Source organism: Athene cunicularia (genome assembly GCF_003259725.1).
Source record: "Athene cunicularia isolate RWA chromosome 15 unlocalized genomic scaffold, athCun1 chr15_part1, whole genome shotgun sequence".
Lineage (NCBI taxonomy): Eukaryota > Metazoa > Chordata > Aves > Strigiformes > Strigidae > Athene > Athene cunicularia.
The window spans coordinates 12,107,373-12,124,819 of record NW_020799121.1 but is presented as its reverse complement, the minus strand read 5'-3'; the positions used below and the strand labels follow the sequence as shown (position 1 = coordinate 12,124,819).

Here is a 17,447-nt window from a genome sequence, read left to right as displayed (position 1 = left end):
AGAATACTTTCTGTATCCAAGGAAATATTTTACAGCTACCCAAAATGAACTATTCAGGAGTCTTCACGGGTTATTTAACTCTCTGTCATCAGCTTTTTACATTCGTGCCCAACCCTTCTCTGCCTCATCATGCCGACTCCATCCCATGGCTCCTCGGCCTGGGAAAAGGTGCAAAGAGCCCGAGATTGGCTCTGCCCCAAGGGCGAGGAGCAAGGAGCCTTGGTGGGGTGCAGGAGGACCTCAGGTGAGCAAGAACTTGTCATTTCCATGCTGCCTCTTTTCAAAGAACAAAACTACTGGTTAGACGCCAGGGGGGAAACCCAGAGCCGGGCGAGGACTGATACCAGACTGTAAAGACTAACAAAGGTCATGCTCAAACCTCCGGGTTCATCAAGTTCAACTCCAGCGCTCTCATGGCTGCAACGCTGGGCACCAGCGGCGGAACTCAGCAGAGGGGCTGAGGAGGGCAATAAACCCACCCGGCTGAGCTAGGTCGGCGCTCGCCTGCTGCTCCCAAACTCTCTTCCAGCCTACCTGTAACTCCTGCCTGCATGGGCCCCTGCCAGCGGGTCCCCCAAAGGCAGGAGCTGCCTGAACACTGCCTTTTAAGGCCCAGCCCCATCCCACTGCAGAAAGCCTCCACGCCCTGCCCGCAGGCAAAGCTAGGCAGAGCAGCGGGTGCTGCCCGCTCCCCGGCTCGGGAAGGAAAGGGGGGACATCCTCGAGCAACACTGGTTAACCAAAACCTCCTGGTTTAGGATCACAGCCACAGTGCAAGGAGGCAGTATCAAAAAACCACGCTCCCCCGTCATTATACCAATCTCTGCGCATTTTGACAGACCAGTGAATCAAAGTTTATTGCGTAATGAAAGTGTCATTAAGCAAGAACTTCCCTCGCTAGGTTTTCGTTCCCCTAGTTAACTTTAATAACACGGTACTCCCCTTTATTGTCTCTCCCAGCAGACACAGTCCTGCCTCCTCCTGCTTGCAAGCTCTCTGTGCAGCTCTGTGACTCTGGAGCAGAGCAGACAACTTTGGCGTCTCACTGTTCCAGGGCTGTTTTCTTAGCCCTCTGAGCAGAAATGACACGGGGTTTCGTGCCACGCACAAAAAATCCAGGGTGGACACCAAGACCAGGCTGATCTCCCAGCTGACAGGTGCTGGGAGCAGAGGTCACCATCCCCACCTGCCCAAGCACCCCAGGGTGTCAGGGCTGACTTGCTGTAGGACTGACACCTTGCTTGTTTAAATCCCCGAACCAGGCAGCCGTGGGCTCAGACTGGTACCAGTACCAGGGAAGAGCAGGGCTGGGGCAGCCAAGTCCTTACGGTGAGGAGGATAGTGCCCGTGTCTCCGAGCCCACCCTGAGCCGGGTGCCCATCACCTCCTCTGCCCCTGCCCAGCCGTACCAGCAGCGGGCTCTGCCGCCGCCTCCACCGGGCTCCGAGGTTACCTCCGGAGTTTTGCAGTCACTGAGAGTCGGAAACCCCCACCATGCCGGTCCCTGGAAATGCCAAACAGAGCCAGTTTGAGGCATTAAAGCAGCTGCTTCCTGGCAAAGGGGAATTTGTCTTCTCTGTAGAAGTCTGGTGTTGCAATCTCAGTTTCCCAGGTTGTAACGGAGGGGAAAACGTCAGCAATCGGGCTTTACACCAGCAAATCTCCCTGCCTCGTCCTGGCCCCTGGGCTGGAACAATGCTACGTGCTCCCATGCTTCATCCTTCCTCCACGCAGGCTTTGGCAGCTGGTTTTAAGACTCCTTAAGCGCACCTCCAGCATCCAGCATAAAACAGCAAGAGGTACTTTTTAACAACCAGATGTGATCTCCAAAACAAAGCAGTGTTTGGAAAAGATCCCTCCAACGACCCTCCCCTCTCAGCACCTGCTCGCTCCATTACCTGGCCCCAGGCCAGTTTGCTTGATTAAAGTCTATCTATTAAGTTTTGCGTCTATAGAGAGCCCCGCTCAGCAACGCGCAGGATTGGCACCGGGTTGTAAAGAGGGTTGGAACAGCTTAAAGGCGAGTGAGCCAAACACTTCGGGATGGATATTCACCGGCAAAGTAATCCAAGTCCACAGCTCCCATCGGCACCTGGGCAGCCGGTGCTCCAGAACATGTAATCACCATCCCGGCAGCAGGTGCATTTTCCAAGCAGAGTCGAACCCACTAACATGCCTGTTTGCATTTGCCATCCCCAAACGGTGCTCATTTCCATTTTAATTTCCCATTTACAGTCCTCACCGGGCCAGGAGAGTCGGCAGCGATGCAAGCAGGATGGGGACGTGAGCTCAACAGTCCATCAACAGGACGTGACTTTGGCAAAAAATTAAAGCAGCGAAAGAGCTGGCGCAGGAGCGGCACGAGGAGGGGAAGTGGCAAGAAGGGCTGTGCTACACTCAGCACTTTTTAAAAACGGTCTCAGCAAAGGCTCTGAATCAGCTCCAGGATGTAAAGTCACCCCACGCAGCCCGCAGCCTTGTGAGCTCCCCGAGACGTGGCTGTGAAGCGCTGGGGTTCACCACCCTCTCCCTAAACCCCAGAGCTGTGAACACAGGCAGATGCTCTCAGTGTGTCTGGAACAGATCGCGCCAATAGCATGAACCTCCAGAGAGCAGGGCACAGCTACACCTTATGCTACAGGCACAAGAAGCTGCAAAAAGCAACAGGCAAAGTGCCTTCCCTGTCTCCTACAGTCGGCTCCTGCCTCGTGGGACACACGTGGGCTCCGGCTGCAGCCCAGACATTGCTGGTGTCAGCACAGCTCCCAGGGCCTGAGCGGCCGAGCTCGCTCCCCGTGCCACTGCCTGTCCCCTAAAACCCTCACTGGGAACAAACCAGCAGCGGGATGGGCAGAATCGGGCCCCACAGCAGCTCAGGGCCCATCGCTCTACACTGACTCCAGCAGTCAGACACCGTCCATCCCCGACTGCTGGGTTAGCCCCAGCAGAGACAACAGGAGAAAGAAAATGAGTGGCTCACCTTTTTTAGCTGTCTCCATCTCTTCTTCGGTCCAGCGAGAGCTTTCATTCATCTCCAGAGAAGCTGACAAAGGGGAAGGAAAGGAGAGCAGTCAGCTGTGAGCGGGACACAGCAAGCCTGGGGAGCTTGGAGGAGATGCCCAAATGCCCAAACCCTGTCCTGCACCCTGTTCCCCGGAGGCACGACAAAACGCTGTGCAGCACAGAAGTGCTTCTGCAGGGAAGGCTGTGGCGGTGCAGGCTCTCAAGGCTTTTCCACGCCACGGTAACCCATGCCCAGCTTCCCCCCCGGGATGAGTCTTGGTGATGCAAAACCTCTACTTTGGGACTGGAAGCGAAGCCAGATGGCTTGAGGGTGGCAGCAGATTTCCTGCTGATTTGGTGCCATGCACTCTGGCCCGCCAACAACAGGTAGCTAAGATGGAGCTGACTTCGGGCTGTATGCTTGGAGGTGGCAGACACAGGGTGGAACCGTCACCCTCAGCGGAGACGGAGAAACAGCGTCACCTCGGCGGTGACTTTGGCCGACCGCATCCATCAAGGGAGTTGGCCGTGCATGACTGCGGGCTCCCTCGGTGCCATCACCCTGCTCTCAGACATCTCAGAGCCGCTTCCAGCAATGCTGGGGGCTCGCCCAGAGCAGCGCCCATTGCAGGGGAATGTGCTGCTCCGGCTGGGAGAGTCAAGAGAGGGGTGTCAGCACCTGAAACTTCCCCTCTCCCCCATCCCGGCTGTGGTGCTGGGGACACCGAGGTCCTGCATAAAGCCTTCACTATGCAACAGTCCCGCTGGCAGCCTGGCACTAGAGCAAACCCTACAATAACAAACCAGGGTGTGAGTCAGAGGCAAAAAACAACTCGCTAAGGAAACAGATTTCCGGCTCAGGCTGCCAAGGGGTTATTACTCTGAACAACAGGCAAAGCATTATTTCAACAGTGATGAGAGATGTTTTGACAGTGTCCTTTCAAAATGGAAAACAGGCTGATAGGTTCAGGATAAAGGATACGAACGAGGAGAGAAGGAAGCATCTTCCAAGAAGCTGAGGCCCTGTGGGAGGACAACGTGGGCTCTGATGCCCACGGCATCGAGCAGAGGAATCTCCCTCACAGCCGGCTGAGCACGACTGCAGGTGTCACCTCCTGGAAGTCAGCGCAGGTTACCACCTCCCCCAGAAACGCCGTCCCCCCCCGGGATGCTGGCCAAGAGGGAGGGAAATCGATACCTCGCTGCTTCTCCCGGCTACGGGCAGAGCCAGGGCCACCGCGCTCATTTACGTAAAAGCGAGTCTCCCTGACACACTGCACAAGGCCCTTCGCTCAGCTTGAGGATGACTGTTATTGTATGGTAAAGAAATGTCAAAGAAACGGCCCGTTTGGTTTGATTAATGGTATTTACTGAGGTTGCGCAGTTATGAAACAGATGCCTACGGGGAGCTCCGGCACGCTGCAGTTAAACCACAATACGGTTTTGTGTTGTTTTTTAATGTTCAATTGGTATTTAAAATGCAATAACTTTCTTAGCCAACCTAAATTAAAGCACTATTGGAGAGACATAAAGTGAAACCAATTGCTCAGCTATGTCACTGGAATCGATCCATTCCTTTTTCCCAATTTAACATGCTCTAAAGTCTTTTCTCCGTGTTCGCAGTGAAGTTTATCAAGCACTCTGAGATGCTGAGATATTAAAAAAAAAAAAATCCCATCAAAGTTACTGGCATTATCTGCTGCTTCTTTGCAGCGCTGCTTAACAAGTTTGAGAGGGAGAGCAGGGCTCCGTTGTGCCGGGAACTATTTATATCGCTTGTATGAAAACAGACCAGTCGCAATCAAGGCTTCAGCCAGTTGTCAGCGGGGGAACAGGGAGGCGAAACACCTCTGGGTGATTTATGGCACATGGAATAGCACAAGCAAGAAACTGCAGAGCATGGAAACCGAGAGGAGTCACCCTGTTTTTATTTTTACCTGCCTTAGGTAGCACAGTAATAATTTTGTACTTGGTAGAGTGGAAAATATAGGAAAATCAGCCAAATTTTTTGATGCACTGACTTACTTTGAGTCAATACATGAGCAGTTTCCCACATCGACCACTACTGATGCTGTAGACGTGAGAGGTGGATGCACCTGACGTGGGGCTGTGGGTGCTGCCATGAATTCCCGTCCAGCTCGAGCCTGGCACGGCACAGCACGGGGTGCCACGCTTTGCCTCATCCACCTTGTCCCCAGAAGCTGCTCCCAGCCTCATCCCGCTGCGCTCCACCACCCTGTAGCCTTGCGCAGGCAGGATGGGAAGGAAAATACTGCCCACTGTGCCTGACTGGCTACTTGAGGGGGCAGATGAGCAGGGGCACTGCGGACCAGCATGGGAAATGATGCTTTTTGGCAAAACAAGCCCAATCTGGGGTGCACAGCATGACCGCAGCCAGGGTAGAGGCTTCTGAGCAGCAACGTCCTTCAGCTGCGGAGATGAGGAAGGGATCAGCCCGATTCCCAAGGCCAGGGGGGTGACAGACCCCACAGGCTGCAGCCACTCGGGCTCCAGGCAAATGTGAAAAGAGAGAAGGCAGGAAAACTGGCAGAGACCCAGGCAAGCCCAGGAGGGCAGAGCAGGCTCCCATGCAGAGGTCAAGGGTACTCAAAGCCCGAGCTGCCGCAGAGGGAAACACATCTCCAGGTGCAGGAGGGACACGAGCCCTGCATGAACCCAGCCAACATGCTGCTAAAAATGACAGCTTCCCTTTTTGACTTTTGCAATACTTTCCCTCTGAGGCCACAAAACCCACTAACACTCAGCCAGAACAGCCCAGGCTTGCAAACACCTCCACTTTATCCAGATGAACTGCGCTGGGTAATTTGTGGGGTAGAGCAACCTCACTGCTGCCCCCCGACAGTGAGGATTTTATGAAGGAAAACCCTCCTCTGCGAGCAGATGGCCCATCCCAGCAGAGCAGACATCCCAAAGCCCTGCCAAGGTCCCCCCCCGTCCCTGCGCCCACTGCTACCCACCCAGCTCGGCGCTCTGCTGCGGGGCGGCCGCCTCCTCGTTGTTGGCTTCGTTCGCCATGGAGCGGGTGATGCGGCCTTTGCGCCTGCCCTGGCTGTTGGCGGTTTTGCGACCTTTGGAGGTAACAGTTTCTTTCTCATCGTTGTCTTCCCCGGACGTGTCGTCGTTCTTGTCCCTGCAAAAACAGGGAGGGAAATAAAAACGTTGTTGGGTTGGTCTGATTTTTAGGTCAAGCAATTATTTCTCTGCACGTGTTTGGGGATGTTGGGTTTTTTTTTGTTGTTGGTCTTTTGGGGGGGCAGGTCTGCATTTTTTTTTGCACACGCAGGCTCTTTTCCTGGCTGGGAGCGGGCTGGATTGGCGGTGGGGTGATTTGCGGCGGGGTTTTCTTTCTGCAGCTGGCTGCAGCTCCACCACCAAGTGCACGCAGAGACCTGACGGAGACAGGTTTAATGCCAGACCATTCAAATTCATCCCTGCCTCCTCCTCATTTATCTTCCTGAAAGGGACCTGCTGGTAAATGTCTTCGCAGCCTAGATATAATGAAGCCAGATGTTCTTTTAAACCAAGTATTAAGCCCATTACAGATAGCTAGCGGTCTGCGTGCCAACCTTTCCCCACCACGGCTCTGACGCTCCCCGTTCGGTGTGCGGGAGGCAGAGCTGGCTGAAGCCCTTCATCTGGGAGTGCTCACGTTGACATCAATAACGCTAAAGGTGAAGTGCCACGCTTGGCTGCACCCAGATTGCTCCTCCGACTCCCAGCGGCTCTCACAACAACAAAACAAGCTAGAGGATCAGAGGGGCTTTGGGGGTCAATTGGGTTTATATGAAAAAAAAAGCACAACATATCAGAGTTGCTTTCCCGGTTTGGGAGCAGCAGAGAAGAGGAATGAAGAGGAGAGCAAGCTCTGCCCTTCCCTCCGTGCGGAGGAGGTGAGGTGGGTCCTGCAGAGCAGGCAGCCCTGGACCACACTGCATCCCAACCACCGCAGCCCCAGCCCGACGCCCAGCCAGGCAGGGAGCGTTGTCCTTACTTTGTCAGTTCTTCTTTGTCATTTTCTGTTTCCTGCTTGTCTTCCTCCTTCTCTCCCTCCTTCTCCTTTTCTTTCTCTTTTTCATCTTTCTCTTCTTGGCTGCTCCGGGGCATTTGCTGCTGCTGCTGCAAAACAAGGGATGTAAAACAAAACAATCGCTCAGTGCTGAGGCGGATACATCACAGCACCTGGGCCAACCTAAACAAACGCAGTGAAACAATGCTGGGGGGCGAGCGGCCAAGAGGAAAAAAGCGCTGCAGGCAGAGGGTACGGGCAGGGTGCTTTCAGAGGCCACGGGGTTGAAAGCTTTCCGGGGAGATCAGAGGTAGTTTGGGATCAGGCACAGCATATGCACTTTGGCTCCCGTTCCAGGCAGCGGGACAGCCCCGGCAGCTCCCCCGGGGTCAGGCAGCAAGCAGGGACCCGAAGGGGGGAAGGCAGAGAGGTGAGAACAACCCCCCTGTTCCCCGCAGATAACAGCTCAGAGACATCGGTCGCAATTTGCACCCAGTGGGATCCATTTTGCTGAAGCAGGAAGGAGACAGTGGCACCAGAGACGCCCCAAGGCTCAGCGATACCAACGCTGGGATCTTTTTCAACTCTATGATTTTTATCCCAAGCACCTAACGTGTCTCTCAGGGAAGTTTATGGGCCCCTTATCACTGAGAAGGGAAGATGCCCAGCTCCTTGCCTGCTCTGTACCACCTGGCACCCCCGGTGGGGCCGTGCACCCAACCGCCCCAATGCTGCTGCTCGGACCAAAGGCGCTGCGGTACCCGAGGGAGGGACACGGCGATTATAATAGTTCTGGATTTTGTTTCAACAGCTGCAGGAAGGAGGATGCTGGGGAGGCCTAGTTCCCCTGACCTCCCTTCCCTCTGGCGACCGGCAAATGAGAGGCATTTCATAGAGAAATAGAAATTAGAGACGGAAATGATTTATTAAACCATCCTGCTCCTGGCTAATACAAAGCTGCTTGCTCCAGGAAACCCACCCGGGCTCACCCAGCCCCTGCCCAAGCTGCAGGGCTTCCACCACCCCTCAGAAAAGGTTTCAGTGATGTAATGGGGGTAAATTACCCTAAAGTGAGTTTATCAGCAGAAAGTATGATCCTAGGTGGCCTGGTTCAGCAAGTGGGGATGAGGTGTCCCCACATCCCTCAAGCCAGTGGGACTGGCCCATCCCTGATCCACAGGAACTGGGAGGCTGCCTCAAACACGAGCGTCCTCAAAGCAGTGCTGGGTGCAAGCTAAACCCTCTGCCCCCACGGGCTGGTGCTAAAATGAGAAGTGTGGAGCTGTCGAAATGGGCTTTGGGGCAGTTTTACGAGAAAGCTGCTGATTCTTTCAGGCCCCAGTTCAACACAAACCCTTAAAACACAGTCGCTACCATCACCAAAACCCTGGGGACTCTCAGTTCCTCCTTGCATGGGGTTAGGCAGTTGTGCCACCAGGACCCTCCCTTGGCAAGGCAGGCTTGGCCAGCCCCTGTGGCACCTTCACATAGCAAACACACCCCTAAGCATCAGCTCACACCCCCGTCGCACCCCCAGGAACGGCTCCGTGGGATGCAAGGCTGGGAGGATCCAGAGGAGGGGGAGCTGGGAAACAGCTGGGATGAGTACTCGGTCGCTTAAGATTTTCCAGAGTCCATAAATCTCTACAGCTTGGGGAACGGGATGTCTCCAGCCAAGGAACAGCATTGTACCCAGCATGCCAGGCACTGTCCTCACCAGCCCCCAAGCCCGGGGAGAAGGAGGGGGGCAGCCAGCAGGGCTGCCGGGACCAGGCAGGCAGGCCCGTGCTGGTGGCAGAGGAGCAAGGAGCATCTGTCAGGCGTTTCCCCAGCGCTGCCCTGAGCTCTCTGACTCCTTGAGCCACACCGTGGTGACCCCCAAGCGCGGGTTCAGCCCAGGTGAGGTAAGGGCTGTGACTTCTGAGGGCCGGGTGGGGAGCAGGGCAGGTTCTGCCCCAGCCCTGGCCATCACCACCCACCCCTGTTCCCATCACCAAGTGTTTCAGCAAGGGAGGGGAGCCCAGATGAATTTCACAGTATTTCTACCACCCTGCCGTGAATATTTTCTTTTGAGGGATGAGGGAAACCCTGCATCCCAGAGATCCCAGCTCCCCAGGACATACACCCAACTGTTCAGACATAAATCCAGCGCAACCACATGAGTCCCTGCTCCAGCATCAGGCTGGCGTGGGCTCCCAAGGGAAGCTTCAGCATCCTCTCATCTTGTCTCCACGCTCGTTTGAACCAGGGGGCTGTCATCCCAAGCAGCCATCGCAGCTCTTCCCCAGAGGAGACGGCTGGGATGGTGGCAATGCTAAGGAGCTCCCTGTGCCAGCCTGCAAAAGCAGAGGTGGAAAGGCAGGGAGAGACGCGAGCGGCCGCGAAAGCTTACGCTGCAACACAGGTGCTTCCCCGCAGCTCTGGCACAACCACGATGGGCAAACCCTGCTGGCCTGGCTTCAGTAGGTCACTGTACATCCCCCTCCTCCTGCAGGTTTCAAGCCCAGCCCGGTAGGACATCAAATTAGGGCTTCTCCCACCACAGAGGAGCATCTTGATCCAAGGATGCCCTCTAGTGATTGCCCTGCTCTGGCCCGGGCCCGCTGCCAGGGGCGAGAGCCAGCTGGGCGCAGCACCCTGTGCACAGTGGGACGGGACAGGACAGCTCTCACCTGCCTGCCCTCTCCCATCAGGATGAATGGCATAAATTGGGCAGCATCGTCACCATGAGGCCATGGCAGGGGAAAACTGTCCCCAGCTCCACCTGTGGCTGTGTTCACGTCTTCATCTGAAGAAGGTTCCTAGCCAAATGCTGCTTTGAACCCTAGCAGGCATGCAGTGACGGCTCATTTCCTGAGCTAGGGCTCGGCTGCACGGTGGGGCACCCCTCAAACACACCGGGAAGCACCTCTGGGGATGGCCACGCTCAGGAATGGCACCTTACATCCCACTCGGGGGTACGTGCTAGGCTGGAGGCTGTGGTTGGAGCACCCAGAGCCCTGTAGGGGAGCAGGCACCCCGGGGACCCAAACAAAGCCATGTGAGAGCTCAGTCACAAACAGCACGTGGAGAAAGGAGGTGGGACACCCCGCTGGGGACTGACCACAGCAGCCACCTCGGCCCATCCACGCTACATGCTCTACCCCAAACCTCAGAGCAGTCGGCATCAGAGCCGGACCACAGCATGGCACAGCACTGGGAAGTCACAGCCGGGAACCCGCGAGCCGGCCAGTCCCCCGCTCCCGGCACACGGCTGCCCCCGCGGTGCACGGGGAGGTTATTCTTAGCCCTGGACGTGGACCAGCTCTGGATGATTCAAGAGACGGGACGCCATCCCAAAGTGTGACAGGCCAGGAAATGCTTCCCCAATTACCAGCCGATGTTTCCCTCTGATTCACGCTGCCCTGGTTAGAGGTGGACTGGCAGGTGGGTCAGCTTGTAGTGGACAAGCCAAAGGCCAGCACCAAAATTGCTCGGCTCCCGGCAAGTTAAACCTCTCCCCAGCTACATCCCTGTCCCCCTGGGGATAAGGCACCCCACCTCCTGGAGGCAAAGCAGGTACGTGCTCCCCACCTTGCACAATAAGGTGAAGGGATGTGCCCGAGGCCAGGGAAGATGCCTGTGGCAGAGGGCAGGGCTGTCCCTCCTGTCCCTCCCTCCCAGGTCAGACACTCTAACTGCCAGACCGCCCTTCCTCCTCAGCATCACTGCTGCTTGTTTTTGCTGCCGACACATCCTGTTTATTTAAAAAGGCCGCAAGACAAAAATCGCATGTGGGACGCGTGAGCGAGAGGCTGATCCTGCTCCGAGTCCACGGGATGGGCGGCCTCCTTCCCCGCGTGCTCCCCATGCTCCGGCGTGAGCCGCTCCGTAATTACAAACATCTGCTCACCTCTACCCCAATTTCCCACCAGCCCCAGAGCAGCTGGAGAGGAGCAGATCGCTGCCAGCCCTCCTGAGAACACCGCATGTGCCGCCGGCCACCCCCTCGCTGGGGCCCGTGGGCAGGCACGCACACTCGCCCCAGCGCCCGGCTCCCCTCCGGAGCGAGACGGCTCACCCTGCCCGGCCAGCAACATCGGGCTGGCACGTCACGGGGATTTCAGCCGCTCTAAAGCTCCAGCTCCAAGCACGCTTTTGGGAGACACCGACTTCCAGGTAGGTCCCGGACACCAAAATACTGGCCCTGCTGAGAACCGACCAACTCGCTGCACGTCCCGGCAGCGGGTCTGGCTGGGAGAAAGCCCCGGCGAGGAAGAGGTGCAGCTCCTCCCACTCTGTTTACTTCCTTTGCCGAGGCACTGCCTGCTTCTAGAAGCCAGACTGGAGGGCAGGAGGAGGTGGGGGAAGAAGCTCCCCACCTTCGCCCTCCCCAGCCCCGCCGGAGACGCCTGTTACCTTGGCACAGAGACGTGAAACCAGCCAGAAACCCCTTCGAGCCGGCGGCACGTTCCCCGCCTCTGAAGCGCCCTTCTCGCACGCTCACCGAGAGCTCCAGACCCTCGCTGCCCCCCAAATCACTCACCTCCCCGCTCCCCGGCTCCCGGCCCCTGCTCACCGCCCAGCCATCCGGGCGCGCTGTGCCTTACATTCTCCGGCTCTGAAGGCTTCCTGACGATTTGCATAGTTAAGCCGTAAACTAACCACAACATTCCTCTTATGATTTTGCAATCTGCTGGAATAACGTGGTCGCTCTAAGTCAAGTCGATGAATCATCATCTATAAACCACAGCTCTCGTCACCGGGGCTCTCAGTGCTGGCTGCAGCCAGCGTGATTAATCCGCCAGGATGCCAAGCTTAACCTGCGGCGCAGGGCTATTTATTTTCCAAACTTGCAAACCTCCGGAAAATGACTGCTCCTGCCTTCCCCATCCCCCCTGCAGCGAGATGTGCTGGGCTGTGGAAAGGGATTGGGGACCATGCCAGAGCCTCGCTGCCCGCACGGTGTCCTGGCGTTATCTGCTGGACCATGCACCTTACAACTGAGGCACCCGCGCCCTCTCCCAGTCCCTCCTCACTCCCTGCTCTGCAGCACCCTCAAAATATGCACCAAAACACCACTGTTGCCAGCCTGGCTCGGTTCCCCAGCCCTGGTCCTGCTGGGGACAGGCACAGCCACCATTTTACAGCAACTCTCCCTGTGAGGTTTAGCTGAGCTCACACCCATTCCTGCCCTGGAACCAGCAGCTCCTGCCACCCCCAGACACCCTGGATGTGCTGACGGGGAACCAGCTCGGGTCATGGTGTCGGTACCAAGTGAGAGCTCATCCCCAGGCCCAAGTGCCAGCTGGGGGTGAAATCTCTGTCTCATGGCCAGTTTTGAGGGCAAACTGGCTGCATAGGGGATGCCATTTGGCTGCCAACAGGCACGTCACCTCCGCTGCTGTCATTACAGTGCCCTGGGCTCTAACAGGAGATGAACACACCACAGAAGCCAGCAACTCCTGTCTGCTCCCTTAAATCAGGAGGGAGCAATCCACAACCCTCCATGTCCTCGTGCAGAGGGAGAGGAGAATGTGTGTGCCAGGCTGAGCTGCGAGGCAACTCATTTCAGTGCTGCTCAACCCATCCCCAGGCACCGCAGGCAGCAAGCTCCGGGGTTTTGGCTCAAAGGTGGTTTGCAGCCCTCGCCACAGGCTCGCCACAGCAGTGCGGTGACGCATGCCAACCCTCTCCCCACCACGTCACACCAAAGTCTGCCTCGACAGGGCCTTTGGAGGGAGCTACGCCCTGCCGGCACGAGCCCTGTCCCCTCCAGCAGCCCGGAGCACCCGCTCGGCCGTGCCGCCTCTCCCGCACGCAGGGTGCCGGCTCCTCGCTTCTCCCGCGGGTGACTTCAGATCAATGGCATTTATGATGTTCTCCAGGGGCACTCGGCTGTGGAGCAGGCTCAGGCCGAGGTCATTGCACGCAATCAGGGAGTTGCAAATTAAAACCAGCTCGAGATAAGCCCAAGACAAAAGGCCTTCACTACACTGGCCAGGAATGCCTGGGGTTTGCTTTGCTGCTTCTCCAGGAGCCTCGGCATGCCTGCGATGGCCACGTGCATGCATGGGTGCCTGCTGGCATCACCCTGAACACCCCACGGGGTCTGGTACGGCACCGCCGGGCAGGATGCACTGTGCTCCTTGTGGCACAGCCAGCGGGGCTCAGCACCCGGCTCCCACCCCTCTCCCCAGCCCCGCGGGGCACTGAGCAGAGCAGCTCTGCCAGGAGCAGGGCTGGCACCATGTAGCCTTGGCTTGGTAGCATCCTCCCTCTTCCACCACCCACATCCAACCCTTCCACCTGCCTTCAGACTCTCCCTCCAGCGGGTCACACCAATGACAGCCGGGGCAGGGACTGCCCCACCGAGCACCCACAGCGCCAGCCTCCTCTCACCACCACGCTGTCCAGGTGCCGGAGGTCCCTCCTGGAGCATCCTTCCCTGTTTGCCAATGGCATAGCAGAGGTCGAGGACCCGCTGCTGAGGTCTGACACTGCAGGGCCTCTGTGAACAGCGCTCCCTGCAAATCCCCCGCCGTCCCTCGGCAGCAGGCTGGATAGGGAGTGCGGGGAGGATGGCTTAGAAATACAGGTATGTATCATGTAGGCGACTCCCAGGGCTCAGAGCCTCTGATCTGATGGTCTGGAACGCCTCAGCCCTCGCTGCCACCCACCACAACACAGCCTGGCTTCTCATGACCGCGCACAGCACCCTCCGCTCATGGGAGAAACCACAAAGCAAAACAAGCCACTGCCAAAACAACAAGGAGAGGAAGAGGAATGTCTGCCGGCGACTTGGCTTTGATCACTCACGTCCTGGGGCTGGGTTTGATGCTCTTGGCTGCGGAAGCAAGTTGAAAAAAATCAAAGGGCCAGGCTTGGATTTGATAAGGACAATGATAGCAAGCATGGGGTTTGCTCGGTTCAGCTCTGACCGCGACGGCCCGGAGCTGTACTGCTCCTCCGACAGTAAACAACAACTCTGCAAGACAGCAATCATTACATGGCAGAGATGGAAAACACCAGGGCCATGCCTGACACCCTGGGAGGCAGCGAACAGGCCCCACGCACGCTCGCCAGCGCAGCTCTCCAGCACCGCAGGCCACAAACCACAGCCCAGTGCCAGCAGCAAAGCGCCGGCAGCCGCAGCTGGGCTGCCTTGCCCTGCTGTGCCATGGGACAGCCCAGTGCCACCTCCCAGGCTGCCGGGCCCGAGGACGGGGCCAGCTGCGGGACTGCAGAGACTCCGGACTGCAGCATGACCATGGCCGGTGCTCATCTTGGGCGGCACCGGGAGCCTGTCAGGCAGTGGCCCCTGCTCGGCTCAGCCCAGCGGGCACTGACGCCTTCCCACCGCTCGCTCCTTGATCTCAGTGAAGCACAGAAATGATTTTTACAGGACCCTGCTCATTTGGATCCCTCCTTAAATCACCGAGGGCTTTTCCATAAGAGGAAATGTTTCTTTTCTGGGTCGCTGCTGAGTTTTTTAAAAGCAATTTGATTGCTCGCAAAGGGAAAATGACCCGAGGGGAAGAGAGAGTGAAGTTTGGAAGCGATGGAGATGAGCCCCTGCACTGTCCCAGGCGGAGAACGTGTGTTTTCTCCTCCCCGTGGTTTGCTTTACCCTGCTCCCTCCTGCTCACAGTCCCCGGGCCGATGCTGACCCACTCTGAGCCCTGCCAACAGGAGAAGGCGCTGGGTCGGTGGCTCATGGGATGCAGGGCAGCATCCATGAACACTGCAGGCTCACCAGGGGCAAAGCAAGCCCCGTATCCTCACAGAAGCAGCTTTCTCCAGGATTTTCAGCTGTGCCTGCTTTAAAAAGCGACTTAGCAATGACACGACCTATCTCCTGTCCGTGCCCAGGCAAACCTGGATTGCAACAACAGATAAAACAACTCATCCCAAAATCCAACCACTTCTGTCACTCCCTGTCCTGCTGGGAAGGTGCTGCAGGTTCCCCGTGGGGATGGTAATGCCCAGCCTGGATCCCAAACCCCCACCCCAGGGAGTACTCACGTGGGTGCAGGCGTGGTGGAGTGCTCGCCGGGAGGATGCATCGACCTGCTGCTGGAGAAACACGAGTCCGAACTTAAGGGCCAACCACAGCTAGTGGGGGTTTACCTCACTTTTAAGTGACTATTTTATTATCGCTAACTGCAGATGCGATCAAGCTGCACGGAAGAGCCTGGCTGTGGTGGCCACAGGGTCCATCAGCAAGTGGTCCATTGGCAGCCCGTGCCAGTGCTGCCCTGGAGGGAAGTGGCTACGTGTCCCTCCCTGTCAGTGCCTGTCCCTGCTCTGAGCCCACAGGTCTCCCGGCCGTCCCTGCGCTGCCAGCAGCCCTCGAGGCTGTGCTGGGACCTGGGGACGCAGCAGCCATCCTCCTGTGGCAACACATCCTTTGATTCTTTTTCCAAATATGGCCACATCATTCTCAATTAATCACCCCCAAAACTGCAGTTGGGATTTTTAGGAATGTGAGTTTCCATTGTGTTTGCCTGATTATGCTGCCCGGAGGGGTGGCAAGGCTGCGGGAAAGCTGCAACCCCCTCGGAATGGGGGAACGGGCATGATGTACCTATGGGACACACCTGGGGGACAAGGTCTGGGAGCAGTGGGAGCCCAGACTGAAAGAGCAGGCCCCAGCGGAAGGTTACAGGATCGGTATCAGCTCAAACACTGCCCTGTCTCACCCACCTCTGTGCAGGCCCCCCAGTGCTCAGCCTCACCCGGAGGCAGTGACAGCACCCAGGTGACAGCCCTCCACCAGCCTCGGTGCCTGGCAATCTCGGCCCCCTGGCGAGGGCAGGCGGATGGTCCCGTTTCAAGGCATGGAGGCAAACGTGGGCCCTGGCAGAGAGCATTTAGCCAAGTACAGGACAGGCCGCAGGCTCCGAGCCCTCGCCCATGAGCCCCCCAGCACTGTTGTCAGGCTGCCCTGTGAGCGGCCAAGTGCCCAGGCTACGCCGAGCTGTAGGAAAAGCACGAGAGATGGGTGTTCTCCCAGAAACTACCACTTTTCCTGATTGAGACAAGTTACTCTGCAAGTTGTATACCGCCAAGCTGTTAAGCAAGACTTGCTGCCTCCTGACACGCTCCAGCACAACCCTCTGTGCTCACGTGAAGCCCGCTGCTTTCCATGAGGATGATTTTGATCCACTTTTGAGGATTCTAGGGGTTAGCTGGTTTTGTCTGGATTTTTTTGGCTACGAGGAGATGTAGATTTAAAGAGAGACTGCACAAAGCAGCACACACATAAGCACCTAAGGTATAAACGCTCTGCAAGACGTTTCTCCCCATGAGGCCACCCTCAAGAAGGACCGGGACCACGGGGCTGTGGCCAGGTTTAATTTCTTCTCATGGATCCTGCAGCCTCAGCCTGGCTGGGCAGGTTTCCCAGCCACCAGCAGTGCTGTCACACTGCAGACCTGTCCAGAAAATGAGCCAAATTCAACCCCTTTTGTGTCCCAGCAGAGAACCGACCCGGCCCAACCTGCACATGATGGCAGGATGAGGCAGAGACGAGGGACAAGACAGCTGCTGGGTGACAGACAGCGAGCAGGGCCGCCTCACAGCAACATCCCACTGGCAGAAGATAAATCTGTGCCCCCACACTGACATCTCAGGCATCATGTCCAACCAGGCAAACTGCCCCATTACAGACTGCTTCACAGATAGTTTCAGTATGCTTTAAAATACAGCGCTCAAGTCAGCACAGGCTTAAATGCTTGCAAAAAAATTTACTGGTATTTGTGGCAGCAAAGTTTACTGGCCACGTCCAGGACTGTTTCTGGATGATGTGCTGCATTATTAAACCAAGATTTTATGACAAGTATCTCCCCACGTCTGAAAGAGAAGTTGTCAAAGCCTTTGACACTAATGAGGAGCCACTCCCTGGATTGATAATTGAATGCTTCCCAGAAATAAAGATCATTCACCTCGTTAGCCAGCGTGGTTAACGGAGCAGGGGCACAAGCACAATTTGTGGTGTAAAAGGCAGTTTGCTGAGCTCTGGACTTGATCCTCGTAGGAGAGGTGATGGCAGGGCAAGGCTGGACCGCGGCCGGTGCTCTGCTCCTGCAGCGGGGTCGGGGTGCACAGAGCCCCCAAGTCACGGGCAGGCAGCGCCCGCCTGCCAGCCCCTGCCAACCCCGCTGCCTGGGATGGCGCTTCCGTGAAAAAAGTAAATGGGTTGTTTATAAAAATCCAGGCTGGGGCTGTTTATCCGCGTCGGCGAGGGGAATGGTTTGTGTTTGGGGAGGGCGGGACAGCTGGCGGGACGGATAATTCGATTTGGGTTTTGGCAGGGGGCAGGGAAGAGGGTGGGCCTGGGAAAGGCCGTCGGCCCTGGCAGGGGACCGCGCCGGCTGCCCGGGCAGGTCACGCCTGAGCCCCCGCCCCGCTAGCAGGGCTCGGCGCTGCTCCCCGC

The 17,447-nt window shown here is 57.2% G+C and overlaps 1 protein-coding gene across 10 annotated transcripts in view; it reads right to left on the bottom strand.

The window, feature by feature from the left end:
• NCOR2 (nuclear receptor corepressor 2) overlaps positions 1 to 17,447 on the bottom strand; it is a 203,274-nt gene that overhangs the window by 55,972 nt on the left and 129,855 nt on the right. For 9 of the 10 annotated variants that reach the window (XM_026859568.1, XM_026859572.1, XM_026859573.1 and 6 more), the window contains 3 exons: positions 7,016 to 7,140; positions 5,982 to 6,154; positions 2,981 to 3,043 (listed from right to left, as the gene is read on the bottom strand). In XM_026859568.1, coding sequence (XP_026715369.1) covers positions 2,981 to 3,043; positions 5,982 to 6,154; positions 7,016 to 7,140 — 361 coding nt within the window. The remainder of the gene's footprint in view (positions 1 to 2,980; positions 3,044 to 5,981; positions 6,155 to 7,015; positions 7,141 to 17,447) is intronic. The other variant, XM_026859570.1, reaches the window with a different exon arrangement.